Genomic DNA, 26,325 nt, shown 5'->3' with positions numbered 1-26,325 from the left:
ATGCAAATGAATAGAAGTACTGCATCCGAAATATGCAAACAAATGACACAAAACTTTTTTAAACTTTCCAAGCAAACATTTATAAGTACAATCAGTCCATAAAAGCTTTTTACTGTTTTAAAATTAGAAGTAGTTTCCTGCACAAAAAATACAAATAAATGCCTATCAGCTTAAATGTGCAGGACTGGGATCTGCGAGATGCAATGCATGAATGTTTTAACGACTGTGAATGAGCTGCGCTGGGTCTGAAACGCCCAACCTTGTTCAATCTCTTTCAATCAATGTACTTGTGGATCACACAAACACATAATCCAGCACAAAATGGAGGTCTTTCATCAGTCTATCTTTGCAGCAGGATGAAAAAATAGGGCCACTTCAAGGGATTTCTTATCCGCAGCTAGTTTTGATGTAGGTCAGTGTTAAGGGAGTTAATTGTTTGATATATTTAGAGCAGCTTTTGATATATGTTCTATAAACACAGCCGTCGCGGATCCTCCCTTTTTCCCACATTCCCCTGAGGAAAAAATAATTTTAAAAACTTCACAAAACTGTGAAATGGCAGTTAAAAAACAATTAAATATGATTTTACAATATATAAATACAAAAGTCCATGCCTCATAGCAGGACAAACCTGAAAAAGCAATAAACACTGCACTTTTTTTTTGTAAAGAATTGTCCTGTACGGAACAGCAAGACACTTTTTCTTCTAAAAATGACCAAGGTATTCACACCTTGGCAGTCCCTCAATGTGGACAAGCCATCACACTCACGGTGATGACGATGAGTGATTAGCTGTCCAGTTCAAAGTCTGTTTCATTATACAGCTCCTGCCGATGAGAAGGTCTGTGACGGGAGAACTTCACCCTGATGTGGTCTCCAAGTTCATCAAGGCTCTGGAGAACCTGGAAGGACATGGAGTGAAATGTGAGGCTTAGATATTCAGAGGTTGCTATTTTAATTTTTTTTTATTGGGAATATATCCGAGATGAGTTACTCCACTTTTGTGGCACATTCCAGTGCCATGTTTGAAGCATTAAACTGGCTTTGGATCATAAAAAAGTGCCATAAATCAAATAAATTGGTTTTAAAAGAAATTGAATAGGTGTTCAATCAGTTTCATGCATCACAACAACCATGTAGTCCAACTGATTCCCATTCTATCATGACTAATAATTTTTTGAGCTGGTTCTTTTTAGTGAACCAATCACGCACAGCTTGCTATATCATATAATCATATATCATATATAAACTATATCAAATATGTTTTTATATTGTGCATCCCTATTTAGAAATCTTTGGAAATATACTAGATTTTTAGCTTTTTAAAGCGTTTTAGATTTTCTTCTTGCCTGAACACTCATTTTCATTTCACTAGACTTGTTTAACACTAACAGTTTAAGAAAAAACAAAAGAATACCATAACAGGTCTGTGAGATGTTGGGTGTTGTAATTTATTACCTTATCAAGCATTTCTCTGGTGTGGGCGGCAGACACACAGAAGCGAGCCCTGGCCTCTGTAATGGGTGTAGCCGGGAAACCTACAACTACAACACCAATCTTCCTCTTCAACATGGCCCGTGAGAACGCCCTGTGTGCAGACGATTAACAACTTTGTTATGGATTTTAAGCGAAGTTTACACAAACACAAACGTCAGCAATGTACTACTGCCAAGCATTCAAAGGTTCTAGAACAGCTTGCATCTTCAGGTTTTTTTTGTTAGGTATGTTTAGCATTGATGTCATGATTGATGGCATAAAACAGGCAGAGGTTTTCAAGCTAACCCTGAAAGCAGTACATGCCTTAATGCTAGTTTCCAAAACTTTTTATGCATTCAAGTTTCCAGATGCTATCAGTGCTCTTAGTATGACAATCTTCATTACAAACGTGAGACTGTGATTAGATATCACAAAGACACCGCCTAACTAGAACTTACAGTAGAAACATTACGCAGGGTAAAGCTGTCGAGATTCCCATTCAGAGTTTGCACTGTCTGCTACCTTTCCTCACCCTTTGAGTGAAGGGAAATCCATTGTAAACCGCACAGCTGGGCTGTTATTTGCATTAGCCAAGTGGGAGAAAAAGAAATGGATTGACAAGGAGAGAAAGGCAAAGGGAAAGGTATAATGGAGGAGGAAAAGATTGAGAGCGAGAGGAGGAGAGTAGGCCTCCACTTTGTCAGCAGAAACGACAGCAGCGAGAGAACAGAGCGGCGGCAGAGAGTGAAAGCTGGATTTAAAAGGCATCACAGCTGCCGTCGTCTTTGTTGGTGTGCCAGGAAGCTGTTATCTTTGGAGGAGTCTGAAACGCCTGTGCAGTGATGAGCCTCTCGCATGTCATGTTTTCTTTATGCCTCTTGTTTTTTCCCCTCACCACTGATTCATGGATCAACTAGACCATCCAAGATGGCTACGGTCCAACGTCTTCTTGAAAAGATCACATCGCCTTCTTTGGACCAGTGGAGATGACTGCAGCTTTTGTTGGGGTGTCCTCAAGCAGTCAGTACATTTTCCACATGGCATTCAAAGCTATCACCTTTGTAACCCAATGTAGGCCTCGCATTGTTGTTTTATTGGCATCCCGAAATATGGGCAGGTTCACAAGTTCAAAGGAGGATTACTATAGTGTCCAGATAGTGGAAACTGTCCTTAATCACAAAGAAGACGCACAGATGTGAAAAAGGCTCACAAAGAAACAATGTTTTGCTTCTTGCTGGCCCAGCGAGCTAAGCTGCGGGTTTTCAAATGGACTAAATAGGGTTTGTGTAAATGTGAGCCTGGAGATGCTGTAGTGTAAACTGATGCTCTTTTAAACATGTTGTGCGAACTGGACGCGGTCAGAATTGGCAGTCCGAATGGGTCGCTGGCTTGGGGAGCTGCTTACCCAACTTTCCCAGGTAGATAGAGCAGGAGCGGTACCACTGGAGAGTCCTGGTTGCCGTAAACGATGAAGCCCATCTCCTTCAGCCGAGATCTGAAGTAGCACATGTTCTCAGACAGCTGCCGAACTCTTCGCTGGCCTGCAGGGGAGATGCAGACAGAGGCATCATCGGGGAGAATTTGTTAGCTTTCATTGTAAAAGGACAGACATAAATGCGAGTCTACAATAAAGTAAAGATCATGATTTACAACAGAGCAAGCACAGGTCAAAAGGAAAAGTGCAAATAATACTTTTCAGATTAAAATTAGAACAATTTACCTTTTTATGTCACTGAAATTTATGACCAGTCCTAATCAAAAAAAATTTGATGACTAAAGTAAGACTAGTTTAAGCAGTAACATAGACTTTTTACCAAAACAGTAAAATATCATCTTAAATTTATTTGTGCATAACCTAATTAATATGAATAAACTTTACCATTTTGTGACATCACAAGCAGCACATCTATGCACCTGCCTCCCAACTGTCCCCACAACCTGAAGGCAGTGACTGTGATGATTCTATCATTTATTCATGATATATTGCATAAACATAAGCTGCTTGAATCTGATGGTAATTTGGAAATTCACTGAATTGTTGTCACAGTAATTCTACAGTAATTTGTAGCTCTCAGAGAGTCTGCGCCCACTCTGCGGTAGCATGAACGCCAAACAGACCATGTCAGGCAAACCATAGAACAAATATGTCTACAAACTAGTCCTTAAAACAGCTGGCACAAGTTTAGCCCACTTCTTTCCAATTCTTTTGACTACACTCTTTGCCTGCAAGTTTCATAGTTGTTCTACTTAAATATAGTTGAAAACACTGGGAAAATGGCCAAGGAATTGCAACATAATGTAGTGGCATAAAGCCATACCACCAGCAGTTACTAACAATACCTTAACTTTCCTTTTCCTAGACATACTAGAATGTATACATTTCACCTTTTTTTCTGTAAGTATAATCAAGAAGAGTTTATAAACAACTATTAGTTCACTTTAGGATATAGGCTGATTGTATGTGAAAGACTCGGAAAGGGGCCCAAAAGAGGAGACGGGAAATGACATCATCTGCTCTGCCGTTCAAATCCCAGGATCGCTCTTTTAATAGCCCCTCATTAAGACCATTAAGTAGTTAAGTGAGACAGAGCAGACCTATTCATAAAATAATCCAAAAACATAGTAACAAACAAAAACAGGAAGAAAACAGCAAAACAATAAATTATTACAGACGTTATATGTTTTCATTACATTTTGAGGCTCATGTCTGTACTCTCTTCAAAACGCCTCATAATATGTGTGTGTGTGTGTGTGTGTGTGTGTGTGTTTTGTCAGGCTGAATGGTAGACAAATTTCATCCTTTGCCAAGACACTCTTGGCTTGTACATAGGATACAATGGATTTGGCACACAATTGGAGACTGGGGTAAACTGAGAAGCATGGACTCAGATGCAAATGGTACCATGTGGTTAGCGGCAGTGTAGCAGTTACTGCTCTGGACCAATAATCTGAACTTTGGTGGTTCGAACCACAAAGAGATAATTCTAACAACTTAATGCAATTAGAGACACATCAGTAGCTCAATGAACATCAATATTTTTCACTCTCTGTCTTGTTCAGTTTATGTCTACCTGTCATTCCCTCCTCCATATTTAATTGTGTGAATCATGCAGTTCTGTGGGCTGGCCAGGTCCACCTCCAGCTCTCTTTGGCACCATGGCCTGAGTTTTTGGAAAACAACAGCATGTTTGCATATAATTGATTGGCAGGTATTTCAAAAGGAGGTGGGCTGTAAAGCCAAGCACATAAGACCTCATGTCAGCAGAACGAAAACAAACGCTCTTAACTTTCATTACATTAGAAACTCTTCAACTGAACACTGGCAAACTCTAGAAACAGCAGGTGAAGCTCAAACCAAACAATTAGTCATGGACGTGGTACAAGTTCAGATGTGACAGGTCTTCCGTTGCCTATTGTGTTGTATTCAGAGAGGGATATGGAGCATTGTAAAGCGAACTCTCAGATCAGTGACTCACCCTCCACAGAGCTGCACATCATGCTGGTAATGACACCCATGGGCGGCTTGTCCAAGTCTGATATAGACATCACAGTGTTCAAACAGCCTAGAGAGATTCTCTTCGGACAAGTTTGGACTAGAACCCTTTGTCCAACTGAAGCAGAGGAGTTTTATTTGAAACAGCTAGCTAGTTAATTAACTCTGCATTATATCTATGTCTCAATTTGAATTAAAAGGTTTGGCTTTGCTTTAACAGTCCTGCTTATAAATATATGCATGATTCCACAACTCCGACCTCTTTATTTTTTATGCATATTTACTTTTTATACGTAAAAATGTTTTTATTAGCCAGTTTAATTGCTCTTCTGTTGACTTACACTATACCGTTCAAAAGTATTCTTTTTTTAAAAAAGAAATTAATACTTTTATTCAACAAGGATGCATTGAATTGAGTGACAGTAAAGAATTTTGTTACAAAAAAAGTATTCTTTTTTTAAAAAAGAAATTAATACTTTTATTCAACAAGGATGCATTGAATTGAGTGACAGTAAAGAATTTTATGTTACAAAAGATTTATATTTCAAATAAATGCTGTTCTTATGAACTTTCTCTTCATCAAAGCATCCTGAAAAAATGTATCTAAATTTCCACAAAAATTAAGCAGCACAACTTTTCAACACTAATAATAAGAAATGTTTATTGAGCAGCAATCAGCACATTGGAACGATTTCTGAAGGATCAAGTGACACTGAAGACTGGAGTAATAGCTGCTATATTTTTGATCAAATAAGATTAGCTTTGTTGCACATAAGCTTTCAAGACTGAAACTTAACTCTGCCCTTCATTGCAGACTGAATCCCTTCCTATCATGGTGTGAACTGCAGCAAAACTAAAATGAAACACGATGTATTCTCTAAAAACATAAATATATGGATTAATGCATATCAAAAACAGAAGACAGCTTGAAAAACCCTTTTAACATCTGGTGCCATTCTGCTGACTCCTAATACCTGGAAATATGTGACCTTTTCTTGACGAAGACTCTTTAAGCCAGTCCTATTGCTTTATTAAAATCTGTTTTTCATGAGTTATACACTGTAGTGAAATTCATTTTATATGGTTATTAAATCCATGTGATTCTCTTCCCTATCTGATTCCCCACATTTAAGGAGAAGTGTTGGGTGGAGAATTTCAGTGTCTTTCGATATTAGAATGACTGACTGGTTTGAAATCTGGGTCTCAACGTCCTCTGACACATCAAGTGTAAAGTAGTGCTTCTGTTGTCTTCAGTCATGTGACTTTCTAAAAAAAAGTTGGCCATTCCCTTTCATGATTTCACATCTTAGTATTGCTTCTATGTCTATACAGTGCTTTGTTGCTTACCTTCGGTCGTGCCATCAACACCCATGATGCATTTAATTGCCCTGATGATCTGCTCCACGACAGGTGGGGACATGGCAGTAGCGTACACCGCACTGTGAGAGTGACTCCGCAAATAATCCACCAACTCCTGCAGAAAAACACAACACGTCCATCATTAAAGGAATACTTTCACAATTTACTCATATTTATGTCACTGAAGTTCAGACATTCTGCTTGGGATCCTCTTTAGTGCTTCACAGAAGAAAGAAAAAATACTGGGTTAAAAAAAAAAAATGTATTACATTAAAATAAAATTAAACAAGTTACAATTTTAATTAAATTGAATACATTTCATTAAAAATAAATAATACTGGTGATGTAATGGTGAGTAATTAATGACAAAAATGTTGGGGTGAACTATCCTTTTAACTATTTTATTGTCAACACTCAGTGTCAATGTTTCACAAGCTGTTGTAGTGGTATGGTTAAAGTTAGGGTTTGTAACAGGGTTCCCACGCTTCTTGAAAGTACTTGAATTTCAGACATATGGATTCAAGGCCTGGAAAGTACTTGAAAACAAACATAGGTCCTTGAAAGTGCTTGAATTAAATTTGAAATAAATTTTGTTTATGGCGCTATTTAAAAAATTGTCCTATATGTTCTGTCAAAGACCGAACAAGCGGCACTAATGATTGGGGGTGGAGATGGGGGAGCGCGAAAAAAAAAACGTGTGTGTTGACGCGCAGACTAGAGACCTGAGTGGGACAGTTTTCTTAAGCCCGCTCCCCCTGAATTTCTGACCATTACCGCCCACTCCCGCAACGTGTGTGTCCCGCTCCCGCAAACGTGCTTATTGTCTTATTGTATATATTTCATCAACGAAAATACCAAATATAGTAACAGCTGAGCCGCTGCGCATCTCTAAAAGCAAACACAGTCGAGTTTCATTCATGAATGAAAGTGCGTTTTTGAACGAATCTAGTGAGTCAGTGATTCATGATTACCCATACATAAAGATTTCATTCCTGAATGAATCAGCTGTTCAAACAAATCAATTGAATGAATGATTCAGTGATAAAATCAGTGACTTACCGCCACCTGCTGGTGGATTTAGTTTCATTTTTAGCGTATAATTTCAGTTATTTAAATCATTTAATATTTCTGTATTCAAAATTTTATATTACACTACATATGCTGGGGTGTGAATTTGATAGGTGCTTGATATAAAATAAATGGTGCTTTAAAAAGTCCTTGAATCTAGTGTTCATGAAAGAGTGGGAACCCTGTTGTAAGTTTTAAACACTGATTAGGTGGTCCATGAAAAGTGTACTGTGCCCTTCGGCATGATATTTAACCTCAGGATTGTTCAGAAGAGGTGAACCTGTAATAAGTGATTTAAAATGTCTACATGCATGAGTAGATGAACCGAAATGCTGTGCTGTCCAAATTACACCACTAGAGGGAGATGAAACTACACAGCACACGGTCACACTGAATATCCAGTGATAATGACAGCTGCTCTATTCATTGGTATTGTATAAAATCTGTTTGTTTGTTACTGCTAATACAGAATGTTAACAAACTGCTTGTATTGGAGTTCCTGAACTGATTATACTAACAGCAGATCTGACTATGAGGCAAACAAACACATATGGACACTAATACAGGCTTTTCTGTACAAACTATTACAGCTGTCATTCAATAGGTTGATACTTTGTGTATTACAAACAAGCAGTTTTGGAGATTTTGTCTATTCTGCATCCATTAAAAGGCTTCTGAGCAGAAGCCAGGGCCAATATCCAGCTCTTAATCTCTGTCCTCTTGACATCTGCATCCACTGTGGAGGGTGGAGGGGTGAGGGGAGGGGACGCACCTCATGGTGCACACAGGCCTCTGCATCCAGATGTGTCCTCTTACTTTGAGGATGGGGGCGAGGGGGTTTTTAGGGGAAAAATCTGCAAAGCAAACATCTGCTTCCACTTAGAGTGCAAGATTTGCAGTGCTTTAGGTCCTGGGAGCTTTGTGGAAACAGCATAAGATAAGTCAGTTAAGAGAACGTGTCCGAAAATCCACCCACATCTGTGGAGTGAGGGACTGGCTGGAGCCGTTTGGCGGCTCTCTTTGCGAACCTCCTGCTGTACAGTGTCCTTATTGCTGCTGAGAGCATGTGTTTTACTCTGCTGCTGCCGAGTACCTTTATAAAAAATGGTAAACCTACTGGAAGAGAACAGAAGTTTTCTTTGACAAGCTGACAAGTATGACTAAAAAGGTCTGCTGACTAGCAGCACCACTCACTATCTATCTATCTATCTATCTACAAACATTTGTATTTGCTCTAATAAAATAAATAATCAGTAAGTGGTCAATATTTCTGATGTAAAAATCTGACTCCTGAAGCAAAAATAGCTGAAAACAACTGATTTATAAACTATCGTTCAAAAGTTTGGGGTCAGTACGATTTTTAAAAAAGAAATTAATACTTACAGGAACACATTAAATTGATCAAAAGTGACATTTATTTATATATATATAAAAAAAATACTGAAAACTAAAAATACTTTAATACAGAAGATTTCTATTTCAAATAAATGCCGTTCTTTTGAACTTTTTATTTCTATTCTTAAAAAATGTATTCCATGTCCCAGTTTCCACAAAAATATTAAGCAGCACAACTGTTTTCATCATTGATGATAAATGTTTTCAAGCACCAATTCACCAAACATTTCTGAAGGATCATGTGACACTAAAGAGTGGAGTAATGGCTGCTGAAAATTCAGATTTACCATCAAAGGAATAAATTACAATTTATTCAAATAGAAAATAGTTATTTTAAATGGTAATAATATTTCAGAATATCACTGATTTTACTGTATTTTTGATCCAACAAATGTAGTCTTGGTAAGCTTAAGTAACTTTTTTCAAAAACATTAAAAAAAATCATACAGACCCCAAACTTTTAAAAGGTAGTATACATTACAGACAAGTACCATGTTTGGAAGCATCCTGTGAAAACCTGCAATTTTGATTTGTCCCATAAAAACAGTCTCACCTTATTAAATTCTCAATATTACACAACACATGCATGGGGTCTCTCTCTCTCTCTCTCTCTCTCTCTCTCTCACTCTCTCTCTCTCTCTCTCTTCCCCACCTCTGTTCTCCAAAGCATGTGTAATTCAAAAAACCTGCAGTCTTTTTCATTTTCAGTCTTTTATAATCAACTGCCATGTCCGTGATGTGGTTATGAAGTGAAGTGGTCTTTTTTAATGGAGTAATGAGATGAGAAAGGCGGTGTGACATGACCGTGAATGACATTTGGAGAACATATGTAGTTTCACATCATGAAACAAGACCATGTGTGTGAGTTTGAAAGAGAAGGGAAGGGAGAATGGTGTGCATGCTGATTAAAGGTGACGTAAGTCATTTCTGTACCACGAGCATCACCAAACGACAAATAGCAGTTCAACGCTCCAAATTTCTGTAAAACCTTGAGCTGCTTTTTGCCTCAGGAAATGCCTTTTTAAAAGAGCTCTGACAGTAAGGTATTACATAATGCCTACCTTTTTCCCCGCGATATACCCGCCAGTAGCCCCGAAGCTCTTAGTGAAGGTGCCCATCAGAACGTCCACTTCATTGGGGTCCACCCCAAAATGTTCTGTAACTCCTCGACCTGTGGGCCCCACGGCCCCAATGCTGTGGGCCTCGTCGAGGAACAGATAAGCCTTGTACTTCTTCTTTAATGCTAAGATCTCCGGCAACCGGACTAGAGAGCCTTCCATACTGAAGGAAACAGTCAAAGACATTTCAGTTAGGATGTGTTAAAAATTAGATTATGGACATAGCATGTCGACATGTAAACACAAGGCAAATATGTAAGTTTAATTCTTTTAAATTATTAAAATAGTTTAAAAAATGTATTACTATTGTATATAATATTAAACATCATATCATAAAATAATATAATAAAATATTATATAATATACAATATAATACTAAAATAGACACACACATTAAAAAGGAATAGAATTAATTTTTAAATACATTTTAACCTTCATAATACATAAACTTTCATATTTTAAGCTTAAAATACAAACCAACAACTTTCATGTATTTTAATATTAAAGGTGCTGTAAGTGATTTGTTAAACATAAAACGTCTCATACTACTTGGCAGATATAATTGAAATAGCTGTCCTCTCTCACTGATGGCAATAGGCACTTTTATCTGCTACCTGTACAGTGGTTGCGAGTTAATCAATCATTCATAAACTTCTATAATCATGCATGAATTTCATATATAAAGTTCATGAACCATCAGTGTTCACTTCAAAGCACAGTGAGCACCGATTTATGCAATAAATGACCTCAGAAAAAGGGTTATCGATGCTCACGAGGTTGGAAAGGGTCAGTCACACAACCACGACTGAAGACTTTGGCCTCAGTAAACTAACAGACAGGCAGTGTTCAAATGGGTGACATAACACATTAGAAAACCTCAAACAAACAAGACTGATAAAGAAGCGCAGATATTTTCATTAACTTCCAAAATAGGTGCCACCAGTTATTAAATCCAATTGTTTTAGCTGTTCTCCAACAATAATAGTAATTGTTTAATAAATCATCTTTTTTTATTTGCTTTGTAAAGCAACTTGAGCTATACTTTTGTAGGAAAGGTCCTCTATAAATGTAAATGGTCCTCTTTCATTTGATGTAGCTGCTTACCCTAAGGCTGGAGTGAACAGAAATGTAAATATTCGCAAATGTTCTGACCTGTAAATACCCTCCACCATGATGAGGATCTTCTTCCAGGCGCGATGGGTACGAGGTTGACCTGAGCAAATCGCCTCCTTCAGCAGCTTTTCTAGACTCTGCATGTCTGTAACCAAACACAAAACAGGCACATTACGACACAATCAGGTATTAAAATAAATACACACTGTTAGTTGGTATTTTACCCTAACCAAACAAAAGCCTACTTATTTTTAGGTCTTCCTAAAGCAAAATGAGAAAGATACACTTATAAACACCAAGTAGCTGGTTTTTCTTTTGCCATTCATGAGCACAAGAGGAAATTTGGTTCAATTAAAGCACCTTTAGGAATATATATGGCCGTAATATTACATCACTAACCTCCTTTACAAATTATGAACAACCCAACATGCTCATTCTAGATGCTTCTTCTGAATGTGGCCAACAAGTTTTGTTCTTGGATATACAGAACAGTGTTTCTTAACCCTCCTTCTGTAGAGACGCCCCAGCAAAGCTCATCTCATCAGCTCAGTAGAGGCTGCATGAATTGAGAGACCAGAATTGAATGTGTCAAATTACTGAGACACTAGGAAAAGGAGGAACATGGTCTGGTAAAATAAACCCAAAATAAGTGACCAACCGAACTGAAATAATCCTAAATAGTTTTTGTGTTTCTACGAGTGTGAGGGTTTTATGGATCAAGGAGAATTTGCTTGAATTCAATTATGTGATTTATTACAGCATATATTTGCATAAAACAAACATTAACCAAGGCTAAATTGCACCTTACCGCAAAAAAAAAAGCATTTCCAATAATTGCATCCTAGGGGAAGGGCTGGAAAAGCCAGAAACATTCAAAGAAAAGGGAAATAAATTGCAATGATAAATAGCAATGTTAAGTAAAAGTAAGTTCTGAAAGCACACTGGGATATCAACTACGCTATTATTAGTCAGCCATATTTAATTGTGTAAGCCCAAATGTGTGACTGTATTCTGCAAATAAGCTCGAAAAAAACCACAACTAGCCTAAAGTCGCTTATAATAACCAGACATGGCAACGCTACAAACTGGCCAACAGATGGCAGAGTTGAACTGCAAAATTCAAGATTTTGAAAGCCAATGCAGGATTGCTTCTGGCCTGTGTTACATCCTGATCCCATTCCTCCTCTGCTGTCTCTATGAATAAAAAGTGACAAAAAGCCCAAAGAAAAGAATGTTCCATATAGCCTCTCATTAAAGTGGCCTCATTTCAAACAGGTGGACGTATTTAGGCCAGTGAAGGCCAATGTGGACGCGCGGCCTGCTTTCACGAACCATGCAGTCTTGAAATACTACACTCACCTAAACAGATCCGCCAAAAGGTTTCAGGTCCAAGAACAATTATACAAAGAAGAATGGCAAGTAGACTGTGTGTGGACATACTTTAGATGTTTGTTTATGTGTGTTATGCCATCACCAATTTATTCAAGGTGACAATGACAGTATTGGCAGCCAGGTTATAGAGACTTTGAGCCAAAATAATTATGTTTGTAATACAAAAAAATGTTCAAAAGCTTTCAAATGAAACTACAAAAATCCATTATTTTATTCGGTGTACTATATTTACAGCTGGCATCTTTCCTCTGGGAAAATACAAGTCTTTCAGCAAGTCCTTACGTAACTGATAAACTAAAAAACTAAAACAAAGGCCTAAATATTCCCGATGTCAACAGCACGTTCAGGGCATTTAAACAAATTGAGTCTGTTTTCATTCAGATGTGTTTTTTGAATGAGCAATCATTCAGAGAAACAGATAAATAATGCTTAGACCTGCTTTTGGAATCTACCTTCGTGCACAATTTAAGCTCTTTTCCATTTTAAGACGGATAAAGGATTAAAATGGCACTGCTACCGTAACATGGTAGATATTTGTCAACAAACGTGTTCTAACAACTAAAATGCGGATGATAGTTATTGTTATGCAGTGCCAAAATTTATCTGCAGGTATCAACAGAGGAGAACATTTACCATATTTTACACCCCTGTCTCTGCAAATGCTTGCAAAACAGGTTGGATTATCATGTAATGATGAACTTTGACCCAATTATGCTTTTTACTTGCTTCAAAGTAAATGTTTATCATTAAACTCAACATATCCACTAATGTTACGTCATGCACCCGCATCTTGACAAAATCAGAAGTGGGGATCTCTGCACGAGTTTCCAAGTTGAAAGTCCAACTTCAAGCGGCATTCTTTTGCATTTTCTGAGGAAGCTGAACACAGCATTAGTTCGCACCATAATTAAACATACCTGAACCAGCTAATCAAGTTTGTTGTTGTTGTTGTTTAATTTGAAAAATGCAGCCAAGGGTGATGGAGTAGGGTTGCAAAACTCCTCTGTCACTTTTATCAAGACCATTTTCAGGTCAGAGAGTTGCACATGGAGTCTCCCGGGTTTGCCGTAAGGACTCACAACCAACTATTACATGGCACTGTCAGAGTACAAGTTCAAGCTTTTGTTGTTCATGCATCATGTATTCTCATCCAGCCTCTGGAGAAAGATGCAGACTAGTTTTCCAGTAGCTACACAAGAATACCATTAACCACTATGGATTCCCTAAAGCACAGCTTTTATAAAACCCAAATATGCCTTGTTGCAGTCTAATGCTTAAATTTAGTTTGCTAACCATCACAAACTGTGAAGATGATTGACCTCAGCATTTACAAATGCTGGACCTGAAACGAAAAAAACACAAAAAAAAAGCACAATCAGCCTGAACAATGCCCCCCCTAGTGGATATGAATTTCATAATATTTTGAATATGTACTCACTGTTGTGTTTGAAGACTCGAATGGTTGCCCCCGACAACCTGGCTCCCAGGATGAGGGATGTGTGATTTAGCTCATCGCTCAGGATCAAGCAGCTCTGGAAACAGACATTGTTACTGCACGGCTCTGAACACATTTTTAAGCAGGAATCCATCAATAGCACAATGTGTGGAATAATATTGTTAGGGTCCATTCAGAAATATCACAAATAACCACTACTACAATATAAATGTCAATACAATATAAAGAGTGAAAATAAAATAATAAAATAGAGCTACAAATGATAAAACTTTTTCTTATTTTTCTTATATTACTTTTTTTTCTTATTTTATTTGTTTATTTATCTATTTCTTTTCTCTCCCTCATTTACTGTCATTAATCCATCAATAGCACAATGTGTGGAATAATATTGTTAGGGTCCATTCAGAAATATCACAAATAACCACTACTACAATATAAATGTCAATACAATATAAAGAGTGAAAATAAAATAATAAAATAGAGCTACAAATGATAAAACTTTTTCTTCATCTTTTTTTTCTTATTTTATTTGTTTATTTATCCATTTCTTTTCTCTCCCTCATTTACTGTCATTGAATCTTAAAGGTGCAGTAGGAGATCTTGGAAAATGCTAACTTTAGCCTGATAGCACTGAAAGTGACTGTCCCACCCTCCCTGCAAACTCCATCCAAAGCCACGCCACCCGGAACACATTTACGCTCACAGACCAGAGACAACATTACTACAATAGGCTACATCAGCGGTTCCCAATTCCAGCCCATGTTCCGAAGTGAAGTAAACTTCAACGGATTTCCCCTGCTCGGGGAGTAGGGAGCAATGCACACTGTGTAGGGATCATATCGATCGGAACACAGTTCATGCACGTAGCTCACTTCTAATGAGCTGGCGCGAGGACTGGATTAACCGCTGGGCTACATCATGTGTCATTCACCGGTGAGAAAACTTTAAAAGTACTACAATACCAGAAAGGAAGATCGGGTTGTTGATGTTTGCCTGCCATCCTTGCTCTGTCTGCACAGTGTGCGTGAACATGCTGATGACGTATCCTGTCTGTGCGAACAGGGTGCGCAGAGGTATGCTAATACATACGTTGACAGGCAGGTAGGAAATCATATTAAAACGCTCGGACCGACTGAAGACAATCACCTATTGCACCTTTAATGTCATATTAAAAAAGTTCAATTTCCGATAAACAAGATAAAGAGAAAATCTTATCAGCCAATGTCAATAATGACCCTTTTCACATTTCCGGGGTTCTCAGAAGTGGAAGTCAAAGTTGGGTAAACTTCTGTAGTGGTGAATGAAATAAACAAACATTATTTTTGTCTTCCCATTTGCCCCAATAGCAGAAAACTTTAAAAGTACTACAATACCAGGAAGGAAGATCGGGTTGTTGATGTTTGTCTGCCATTCTTGCTCTGTCTGCACAGCGTGCGTGAACGCGCTGATGACGTATCTTGTCTGCGCGAACCGGGTGCGCAGAGGTATGCTAATATATACGTTGACAGGCAGGTAGGAAAGCATATTAAAACGCTCAGACATTTCTTGATCCTATGCCTTCCACAGAATATATAAATACAGACAAATACATTTAGACCACTTAACTTAATGATTGCTATCGGGATGTGAAGAGACTTTCAACCAGCATAACAAAAAATGTTTCTGAAGACAATCACCTATTGCACATTTAATTGCCAATTCCCCTTTAATTATCTGAACCCCAGATTCAATCCTATCCCAGATAGGAGGTGAACTATCAGGAATCCAGATCCACTTCATTGCCTTTTGCAGTGACCAGTAAGGTGGTCCTTGACCACTTACACAAAGAATAGTATTAAAATCCATTTAAGAAGAAAAGAGAATTAAGTTCTTATATTTAGTCTACAAAGACATATATGTTTTACAAAGACTTCTGGGAACACTACTGAGCAATTAGCACATTTTATGACTAAACATGTTCCCTGGGAATAGAACCTGCATCCCTAGTTTTACTAGGTGTCACCGTGCTTTTTTGTTAAAATAAATTGGACTTCTTAATGTTTGGATCTTCTATTGTGAACTGGATGACAAAGTCTCAATAGCTGCAGAGCATGGCCTGATTCAACAATGGTTGCTGTCATCTCCTCTTCACCTTGAGAGGCCTTGAACTGACACCTCCTCCAGAAGGCACAAGTTGTTGGACCCACTGCTTAACCAATACCTCCATGGCACAACATCATGAAGACTTTCCTTGAGGAAAAACATCCCCCTTAACGCAATCTAACTGGTTGCTGTTCCCCTAGCTCTCTGGATCTCATCTAGAGCCTGAGGTCTTCTCATCTGAGCTGGTTATGACTGACCACATCATTGAGACATAAACAAACCCTAATGAGATACCCTAAACAAACACTGTCAGTTCTAACTGTGTTTGCTTATCTGATTGGGCATTACTTTTAACAAGGGTTTGTTTAGTGTGCTGGTTCATTGGGTATTCTGTGGTGTGTGAAAAACTGTTTATAGTAGCAATTAATTGCAGGCGCCCAGAGATAATAGATTAATACCACACTTGTGAGTTCACTTCAACAGATAAAACTGAGGGATTTAAGACAGATGTAAAAATTAAAGAGACACCGTTTAAGATTAATTTTTAAACGCTGACCTTTCCGACTAGTGCCGGAATGTTCATGGAATTGGTGGCGAAACCCATTCCAAATGCCATTGCAGACTCCACCCCCAAGAACTCCGCCACAAGTCGCTCCAGTTTCTCATGGATGCTAAAGTTGCCTATTAAAAAGATAAAGAAATTTATTATTAAGCTGATACTTTATCAAAATGACTTTACAAGAATCTCTTTGGACTTTTTTCATTACACTAAACGGGAGCAGGAAATGTCACAGGTCAGAATGTCCAGAACACCTGTGCTGACTGCTTTCTTTAACCACAAGACCACTGTTCTTGAAGAAGAAAGTGATTTGTGAGAAGAAGTGAGAGACTGAATCCATTCTTGAGATTGTCAATACCTTGAGGAGGTTTTTGAATAAAATCAAAATAAAATCCAAGGCCACTACTATCCATATCCACGAAAGAAGGCATTCAGGACAGTGAACAAGAGTTAGAAGCATTTTGAAAAAAGATCAAAGTAGCCCTCTCTGCTCTTATTTATTTTACTTTGATTTTACTTACTTTACGTGGATATTAAACAAGCTTTTGGTAAAAAATCTTTAGCTTAGCTTAATGCTATGAGGGCCACAGAAGGAAAGAAAAAAATGCCTCACACCACCGTTGACAGAAAGCTCAGAAATACACTTTAAGAATTAATTAGACCACAGTCTTTCCCAGATTGGGTGTTCCAACAGCTTTGAAGGAAATTAGATTTTCCTGCATGCCTCCTTTAGCTTTTCTAGTTTTAGAGGCTTAGACAGGGTCAGCATGGAGGAAACAAATGAGATCTGTCAGAACATGTGAGGTGAAAGGTTATTAATCACTCAGTAGGTGCCTTCAGAGACTAAAGACATAACTGCAGACATGAAATACTACCATAATGTTGGTACATAAATGTCAAGAAGACAAAAACAAACAGAACATCTGATACTGCGAGATAAAATGTGACCCAAAGTGCCTTAAAGGTTAAATATAGATAGAGCGATCGGCTATAGATATGTGCCATAAATCTCTAAAGTGTTTTTTATTACTACTATTTATTACTACTTCATTCATATAAATACATCATTCATTCATTCATACTATAAAATGCCATTACATTCTGAAGACCCAAATAAACAGGCCCTAAAGACAGAAGTTATCACTTCTAAACACGACTGTTGAGAAAAATCCAGAAATTGACTCACTTTAAAGGGAGAGTTCATCCAAAAAATGAATTGTCATCATTTTTGCAGAATACAAAAGAAGATATTTTGAAGAATTTTGGTAACCAAACCGTTTTGATGACTATTGACTTCCACTGTATGGACAAAAACACTAAGACGTTTCTCATAATATCTTATTTTAAGTTACACAGAAAAAAGTAAGTCATACAGTTTTGGAACGACACGATGGCGAGTAAATTAATTGGGTGAATGAGGGTGACTTTTCATTTTTGGGTGAACGATTTGAATTGGTTCTGCATCCCGTTCATGCACAATTTCTAAACACACATCCATGCAAATATAAATTAACACATTTTAAAACACAATATAATTGTAGCCATGTTAATGTGCATGCTCAGCCACGGTGCTTATGTGGGCATCATTTCCTGATCCCATGAACCCCTCTTGTGCATCAAAGTGCCAAAAATACCATAATGGTCTGAAAGTTAGAAATGTTTAACAGCTTTAAGCAAGAAATTCTGGCTAAAGATATATTTCCCACTGAGTAAGACAGTAGTCACGAGTGGTTGTACCGTGAGAAAACACCTCTCCTTTTACATGATTCCTATAGAGAGCTTTGTTCTCTAAAACACTATTGATTACTCCAGACCTCCAATCATTCCCTCTCACAGCGGCAGCTGAAGCGTGATGTGTTTGATTAAACCTGAATCAGGGTCGGGCGACTACACTGCACTTCAGTGTGATAACTGATAAGCTCTCTCTACAGAGGAAACCCATAAGGGTCTTGACTTCTAACCAGGGTATTGTTGTAGTCTAATGAAGTGAGAAATGAGAGAGAGACCCATGAAGAGCTCATTCACCTACACAAGCAGAAACTGCCCATAAAACGGCAAGTTCTCAAAGCCTCTTAACCTAATTGTATTTAAATGAATGGGAACGTCTCTGAAAACTGTATCGACGTTCAGTGTTAAATACAAATTAAGTTTGAACAACATCATCTGTGACCACAGATTACCACAGAAAATCATGTTTACAGTACTACTTACATTGAAAGTGGGACAAGGCACTGCGCTGGAATAAACATTACATACAGGTGAACTTATGTACTTTAAAATACTAACATACTATTTAACATATTATACTACAACATATACTTTTAAACATTAACATGAGACTAATATAATAAAGTGTTTTATTAATCCTGTCTGTGTAAAGTCATATACAAATTTTCAACTATCTAAAATGTTATCTAAAATCAGTAAACACTGTACTTTTTTAAACAACATTTTTAAACCAGTAAACAGGTTTATCCACCTAAAACAGTAGTCCAAACCGTAAAAAGATGATTTACACAGCATCACAGCTTAAATAACAGACACATTTTCATATGAGATAATTAACATCACATTTCAAGCTTCACATTCCAAGATTCTGGTTTACAAGCCACTTAAGAGGAAGACAACTTTTGTCTCATAGGAAAATAGTGTAGCAAACAACATTTGCCACCCACATCATCATGGTGAAACATTTAGCTCTAGTTACAATAAATGTGACACTTAGATGGCCCATTATGTTGTCGACTCATACTTGAGTGCCACGTGCTTCAGTGATATTAGTGTTTGGCAACTGTAACAATGTTAAACCTATAAATTCTTTGTACATTTAAATAGTCCATGGTGACTGAAAACACACACACACACACACACACACACACAATAACGAATTCTAAGGACACAAAGACAATCCTACAGGCAGAATTTCTGTAAATGATTGATGCATCAGCCTTAAAACCTGTCACCAAAAACAAACACGGACCTTATTGATCTTGCAGTCGAAACAAAAATGTGCTGTCAACTATGACCGTAATGTTATAGTTAAAAACATATTACCCAACATCACATGGGTTATCTGTAAAATAGTAATCTAATGTAACCTGGGAGATGCAACAATATCTTCAGAAATCCCAATCTCCCATTAGTAAAACACTAAGTAAAACAAGATTAATTAATATTTTTCATTTGAATTAAAAAAATAAGTTATTTATACATCTTTATTTCTATAAATATAAACTTTATTATATTATTTCATATTTTGCATATTTCATATATTTACTTTTTCATAATGTATAATTTATATATTATTATTTTATACTTTTTTAAAACACTGGTGATGTGATGTTTGTGAATAAAATAAAGAATTTTCAAATAATCATTTACTCATTTTTATGTTTTAGAGTTCTACAAAATGATTTAAAAATGCCCATTCCTAATACGCACATACATACACAGGCGTCTAATTAGGAACTGCATCTTAATAAGGAGTCGTGGGGTTAGTTGTTATTGCTCATTTTACAGAGGGCCTGCAAAAATATATCCAAAAGCAACGACAACCTCTGAGATGCAGAAAAAAATAAATGAATCCCTCAAATGAATAATGAATGATACGACTTTACACACAAATACTCCCATGCCTCATGATCACATGTTCTTTCTGTCTGTTTCTGATGTGGTATTTGGCTTAGATTCACCACTGTCACTGCATAGCACCGCAAAATAAAAGATCTCAGATGACCTACTTTGCAATGCAAATGATCTGATATCTGATGACACAATTATATCATTAAGAGGGGTGTGTATTTTTACTGTGTAACTGTGTATGCGAGAGGAGGAGATTGAAAAGTTGTGACAGAGAAAAAGTGAAATAAAACAGTGACCAAAATATTTCCAGGTTTACTGTCATGTGTACTTAACGTGACTGTGCTCACGTGATGTTTTACGGCCTTGCTAACGTTAGAACAGGTAGCAACAGTCATGAAGCAGCTGAAAAATGTGACATTCAACAAACCAGAATAACCAGATCCTAGAACATCCGTCACACCAAAGTACTTACAACTGTGCCTGAACAGGTCTAATCTTTAAACCACCAGCAAGGATTTCCACACCATTTTACCAATGAATTTCCATGGAAGTTGTTTGTGATTACTCAATAATCATTTTTTAAATTCATTTTAAAGAGACTGAACTCACAAAGAGTAATTTCATAACCGATTAAATGTTTTGGAGCTTAGCATTAATAAAGCTAAAAATACATACATATATATGTATATATTCACTACAGACTTTTTCAAGCCTGGAAATCACAAGCCTGGTTTTCTATCACTGTAGGAACCTTAACATGAGTGCTTTAAAAAAATTACATGCACCCAGATAACCATTTCACCTTTTAGCCTTAGTGCAAACAAGCTAGCTTTTAACCTAAAATAGATTCAAATATATTTCAGCATGGAAATATGAGGAAGATCATTATGGGTCATTGAATTAATCACAACACATGTAATAAACCTTTAGAGAGAGATATGAAACAGTTCAGTCAATCATCAACTTGCGCTGCAAATTCAAAAACAGGTTGGGCCTTTTTTTTTGTTTGTTCGTGAATGTATTGTGACAAGTTTGTACATAATGGGTACTTGTCCTTGTGTTGTATACGCACCTTCTGTGAAAATGAATTTCCTCTCTGAGGACAAATAAATTATCAATCTATCTAATAAATCACCCAGAGAGAAAAAAAAACTTGTCATGCATTTGTGAAGAAGGAATTCTATGAACGATGCTCAAAGCAGGTCTGATCGCAAGTGGAAAAAATGCTTTTGACTAAACCAAAATAGTTGCTCAACAACCTAATATGCTTGTTCTTACGCAAACAATGTTGGATGCTGTTGAACCTGTTTCTGTTTTTGTAGGTGTGTTTCGGTTGCAGTGTAGCCACACACATACCTAATTCCTGTCTTGTGCTGCAGACGCCCACCCCGTACTGTCTGGTCTCCTCTGCTACGGTTTTCAGGAAGTCGACATTGTTTTCAGCAAAACCCAGATAGTTGTAGGAGCCCATATTTATGACGTTCTCAACGGTTTTCCCTGTTAACCTGCCAGAGGAGTAATACATCAACCAAGTTGTTGACTATTTTTTCTTGTTCCAGGCTGGAACTGAAATCAATGGGTATAATATAGGAGTGTATATTACAAAGCAGCAGTTAGTGTGAGTAAGTGCAGCCATTAAAAGAAAAAGTGAATAACATGAACCGAAATTACAGAACAAAATGGGAAAAATTAGCCATAATCATATAACTGACACAACTTATTAGTTTATTAAATATTAATACATTTCTACCCTGATGAAATTATACTTTAATATTATTTCATATACATTACCATTCAAAGGTTTGGGGTGGTTAAGATTTTCTAATGTTTTTGAAATAAGTCGTCTCTTATGCTCACCAAGGCTGCATTTATTGGATTGAAAAACTGTAAAAACAGTATTAATATTTTGAAATAGTTTTAGAATTTAAAATAACTATTTTTTTTAAATATATAAAATAATTATCTTTAAATATATTTTAAAATGCAATTTATTTATTTGATGGAAAAGCTTGAATCTTCAGCAGACATTACTCTAGTCTTCAGTGTCACATGATCTTTCTGTAAAAGTCTTTACTGCCACTTTTCATTAATGTAGTTCATCCTTGGTGAAAGTATTATAAGAGAATAAAAGTATTAATTTCTTTAATACTTTAATTTAAAAAATAGTATATGTTAGTATATAGTATTGTATAATAGTATATAATATCATACTGTAATATATTTCTCACTTGATAGTGCTGGTCCAAAAAGTTGGCTGATCAACTTGCTGGTTAAGCTAATTAAGAATCCTTGCAAGGACACAAACATCCTGCAGGAATCGGCACCTAAAACATATCCTGGTCTTTTCAACAGGGTCATGACTATTTGTTTTAATGCAAAGCATAGACCTACCTGAAAGTCCAGTTGTAATCATCCGAGACCCTTTCCATGACATCAAAAACCGGACCGGGTAAACTGCATATAGGCCGGTTCCAGTTATCCCTGACTCTCATGTACAGGTTCCGTTTGTAAAAGTTTTCAAAATCTTGGTAAAGGGGAACAAAGTCCTGTAATACAAGATATCAGTTACAACATAATGACCATAAGCACTTTTAAAACAATCTAACATTAGTATTTTGTGCTTTACCCTCCACAATATGCCCTATTCATAAAAAAATGAGGCACGGCTGACCCAAGATCAGCCATAAAAAGACACTATTTGCACGTGGGTAGTTACAACTGGGTGAATGTTTCAAAACCATCTGCTCTGTGAGTATCAGAGTCCTAAGAGACTCACCCACATCTTGTCCTTAAGTAAACTCCAAAACAACGAGGGAGAGTCTAATCAGAATCCTCATTGTGCTGCCTTTATTAAACTTCTTTGAACTGCTCAAAAGACAATTAAGACAGCAGAAAATAACAAAGGCGCAACAAATTGCCACCTGACTTTTACAAGTTTTGCTTAAGCTTTTAACTGCCACTCATACGTTTTTCTGGTCACTGAGGAGCTAGGTGTCTGCTCTTTGCCCAGCATTTCAGATCACGCATTCAAAGTGTTCTCTTAATGCCCGGTTCAGACTACACGATTTTAGCCCGATTTTGCCACGATTTGCTTGACGTAGGGTGTCGTGGGGATTCGTAAACGACAATGGGCGTCGGGACGCAAGATTCCATCGTTTCAGCACGTGTAGTGTCATAGTGGACGACAACCGATTCCGTGTCTGCGATGCTTCATGACAGAATAAGACTAGCATGTTTAATTTTTTTTCCGTCGTCCACGACGAGTTCGCTAGTTCCGCCTTCTCGATGACATCACGTGCGTCGTTAAAGACGGCACACGATGAATGGTCGGGAAGCAACATGTAGTCTGACATGTTTCTTGTCCACGACACGACAAAATCGTGAAATCTGACACAGTGACTATCGTGACCGACAAAAATATTGTGTAGTCTGAACCCGGCATAAGACACCAAGAAAGCTTAAACAAAAAAACTGTGCTCTTACTGATTCTCATAGACTTATTTTGTTCTCATTTAACACAAAGAATACACAAAGTACACAGTTTAAAGCTTTGCTGGTGTGTGACTTATACGGCAATGTAGAAACCCCTGTTAAACAGGAAAAGGGAGAACACAAATGCTGTGAGATCATTTGAAGCCACATGTAAATGTTGCTCTTAAATGCTAATGGAGTGTATGGGCCTACATATCAAGCACACTCTGTGAAATGTGCAGTGCTGAAGTAAAACCAGTTCTTTTCCAGTTCATATATTTATTTTCATCGGATATTAATCGGTGCTGTATCAGCATTCCTTCACTGAAAAGTCTGTTACACTCACTTCTTACTGATTTGTGTACTTTACAGATTAGAGCTAGCTTAGAAATGAAAGTGAAAGTGACATGACGTGTAGCCAAGTACTTGGAATTTGTGCTCTGCATATAACCCATCCAAATGCACACACACAGCAGTGAGTAGTGAACACACATACACACCGTGAACACACACCTGGAGCAGTGGGCAGCCATTTTTGTTGCGGTGGCTAGGGAGCAGGTGGGGGTTCGTTGCCTTGCTCAAGGGTCTCACCTCATTCGTGGTATTGATGGTGGAAGAGAACGCTCTACATTCACTCCCCCACCCCCCACCTACAATCTCGAGACTCGAACCCGCGACCTTTGGGTTACAAGTGCGACTCTCTAACCATTAATCCACAACTGCCCAGAAGATTTAGACACTGCCAATTTGGCTGAAGTGATTCACACTGATCATGGAAAACATGGCAAGCACAGAGCAGAAATCCACAGTGTGTTCACTCATATCAGTGTAACACAATTGTAACATTTAAGTTTGCTAAAGGTGTGACTCCCTCTGAAAGCTTACCGTTTCATAATCTTGTCAACTAAACTTAAAAAAACTCAATTTATGCCTTTGAATAATCACATCTAATGTAATGCCACCAGCTTTGAGTTAGAAATGTGCATGAAAGAGGCATCTTTGTGAAGGCGGCATTCTCGATGGACAGACTGTGAGCAGAAATAATGAACCCACTCTCCTTTGGGGTTTAATTGTGTCTTTAACCTCCCCGGCATCACCTCACACATATCATAGAGATTTTCCATAGTGAACGGTGTGTAAATTAAATGACATGAAAGAAAACACTTTTGTGTTTGACAATAAATTTGTCTTAACAAATACTCATCTTTTTACAGTTATTATTTCCAAATGTTAAGTATGTAACTGAATATTTGCCATTTATAGACACACATAAAGTTGTTATTCTGTTCCAAAAATAAAAAAACCTTCCACCAATCAGTGGAGGGTTTACATGAGGTAAAGCTAAAAATAATAATAAAACAATATTTTCTTCCCAGAGTGTATGAAAACTAGAACAAGACAAACTGGAACATACTAACTTTTCTTCACATGATGGTTACCACAGTTTGAGAAATATGCTAAATGGAGAGTGACTCTTACCTTTTGCTCTTCTCTCTCCTGGGCCTGATGGCACTTCTCTAAGCCAACAGCTCTTAAGAAATCCCTGAAATAGCCAAATAGGATGACGATTCCATAACCCATGTATGTCAGGACAGCCACGTACATGGGGGCCTCCTCAAATGAATCCTCACCCCTAACTCGAGGTTGATGAAAACCGTCTCCCTTGCCATTTTTCTGCACCTAAAATATAATTGACAAAACATTATAATCCAAAAGTTATATTCAAATATTATTTTAATTCCACTGCAATTTAATAGACAAATGACATTCAAACATATAGGTTACTACATAAAATAAAGACCTCAATTTACATCATTTAATAATAAGTGTAATTTCTAAGTTTGCTTAAGTAATATCCTTCATAACCAATATGACACTTGTAATGACAAATACCATAGTATATAAAAATACAATTTTATTGAAACCATAGTTAAATTAAGAGAGAAGCCAATCCACCAGTGTTTTGACTGTGGTTACAAATACAAATTTTACAGTTAAACTATATGGTTAATAATGCAACTATTTTCATAAGAGTAAACATTTATTTCATTACGAAAATAGCACTTGGACTTAAAGCATATTTCAGTGATGACTAACTGGTGACTCGTATTTCGAAGGGATTCATTAAATGAACCATCTGAAGGAACCGATTCGCTGAAATGAATCGGACCTCAACGCTATACTAAGTCAAACCTGTTGTAAAAGTTACAACGTCTGTAAAAACTACGTAGTACTTCAAGTCCGCCTTAAAAATCACTCCTTGTATTTGAACTTTTCTTTTTAGAATAACACGTTTAACTTGACGCATTGAGCAGAAGTGATGCACTTTGACTTACCGTTTCTTTTCTGTGATATCCATTTTTCAAACTGTTGCTTTCCTGTTGTTTCTGGTCAGAATGACACTTCAGGGTTCCATTGCACGAATGATGTTCATCTGTTCGTATCATGTTTGCGACGCGTCAACACTGAAGGATGAATTATATAGGCTATTAAACTTCTCTTTTCTGTCCCTCAGTTTAGAGAAGTGTGTGTGTGTCCGTTGAAGTGCATTTCCCTGATGTGACTTCACCATCCGACTTCATTCTCAATTGACTTTGATTTGTGTACACACACCTTTGGACCAGGAAGTATTCACGGACATCAGAGGAACGACGCGACGCGACTGGGCGCTGCCTTTTACAGCTTCGTTGGTGACAATGGAGCAGTTCCAGGCGCAGTGAAGACACGGTGGTAGTTTTAAACTGGGCGACAGTCGTTCTGA

The 26,325-nt window shown here is 37.3% G+C and overlaps 1 protein-coding gene across 2 annotated transcripts; it reads right to left on the bottom strand.

Moving 5' to 3' along the window:
* Positions 1-26,325, bottom strand: LOC107662809 (serine palmitoyltransferase 3-like). 2 transcript variants are annotated; one of them, XM_016452922.1, is made up of 13 exons: positions 25,901-26,325; positions 25,044-25,244; positions 22,485-22,639; positions 21,450-21,598; positions 16,509-16,633; positions 13,853-13,946; positions 11,062-11,167; positions 9,853-10,072; positions 6,317-6,443; positions 2,882-3,017; positions 1,459-1,588; positions 771-902; positions 1-514 (listed from the first exon to the last, which is right to left on the bottom strand). In XM_016452922.1, the coding sequence occupies exons 1-12, from the start codon at positions 26,009-26,011 to the stop codon at positions 789-791; spliced, it is 1,668 nt and encodes a 555-aa protein (XP_016308408.1). In that variant the 5' UTR covers positions 26,012-26,325; the 3' UTR covers positions 1-514; positions 771-788. The 2 variants fall into 2 exon arrangements, with proteins under 2 accessions (XP_016308408.1, XP_016308409.1); XM_016452923.1 differs by lacking the exon at positions 1-514 and having other exon boundaries at positions 666-902; positions 25,044-25,107; positions 25,901-26,004.

Source organism: Sinocyclocheilus anshuiensis, unplaced genomic scaffold, assembly GCF_001515605.1.
Source record: "Sinocyclocheilus anshuiensis isolate Anshui unplaced genomic scaffold, SAMN03320099.WGS_v1.1 scaffold1164, whole genome shotgun sequence".
Lineage (NCBI taxonomy): Eukaryota > Metazoa > Chordata > Actinopteri > Cypriniformes > Cyprinidae > Sinocyclocheilus > Sinocyclocheilus anshuiensis.
This window is presented reverse-complemented; position numbering and strand designations above follow the sequence as displayed.

Coding starts and splice junctions, on each gene's coding strand:
- LOC107662809 (XM_016452922.1), bottom strand. CDS start 26,011: ATGATACGAACAGATGAACATCATTCGTGCAATGGAACCCTGAAGTGT. Junction 16,634..21,449: donor CAGCACAAGACAGGAATTAG/GTATGTGTGTGG, acceptor TCTTTTTAATAG/GCAACTTTAGCATCCATGAG. Junction 903..1,458: donor CCAGAGAAATGCTTGATAAG/GTAATAAATTAC, acceptor ATGTCCTTCCAG/GTTCTCCAGAGCCTTGATGA.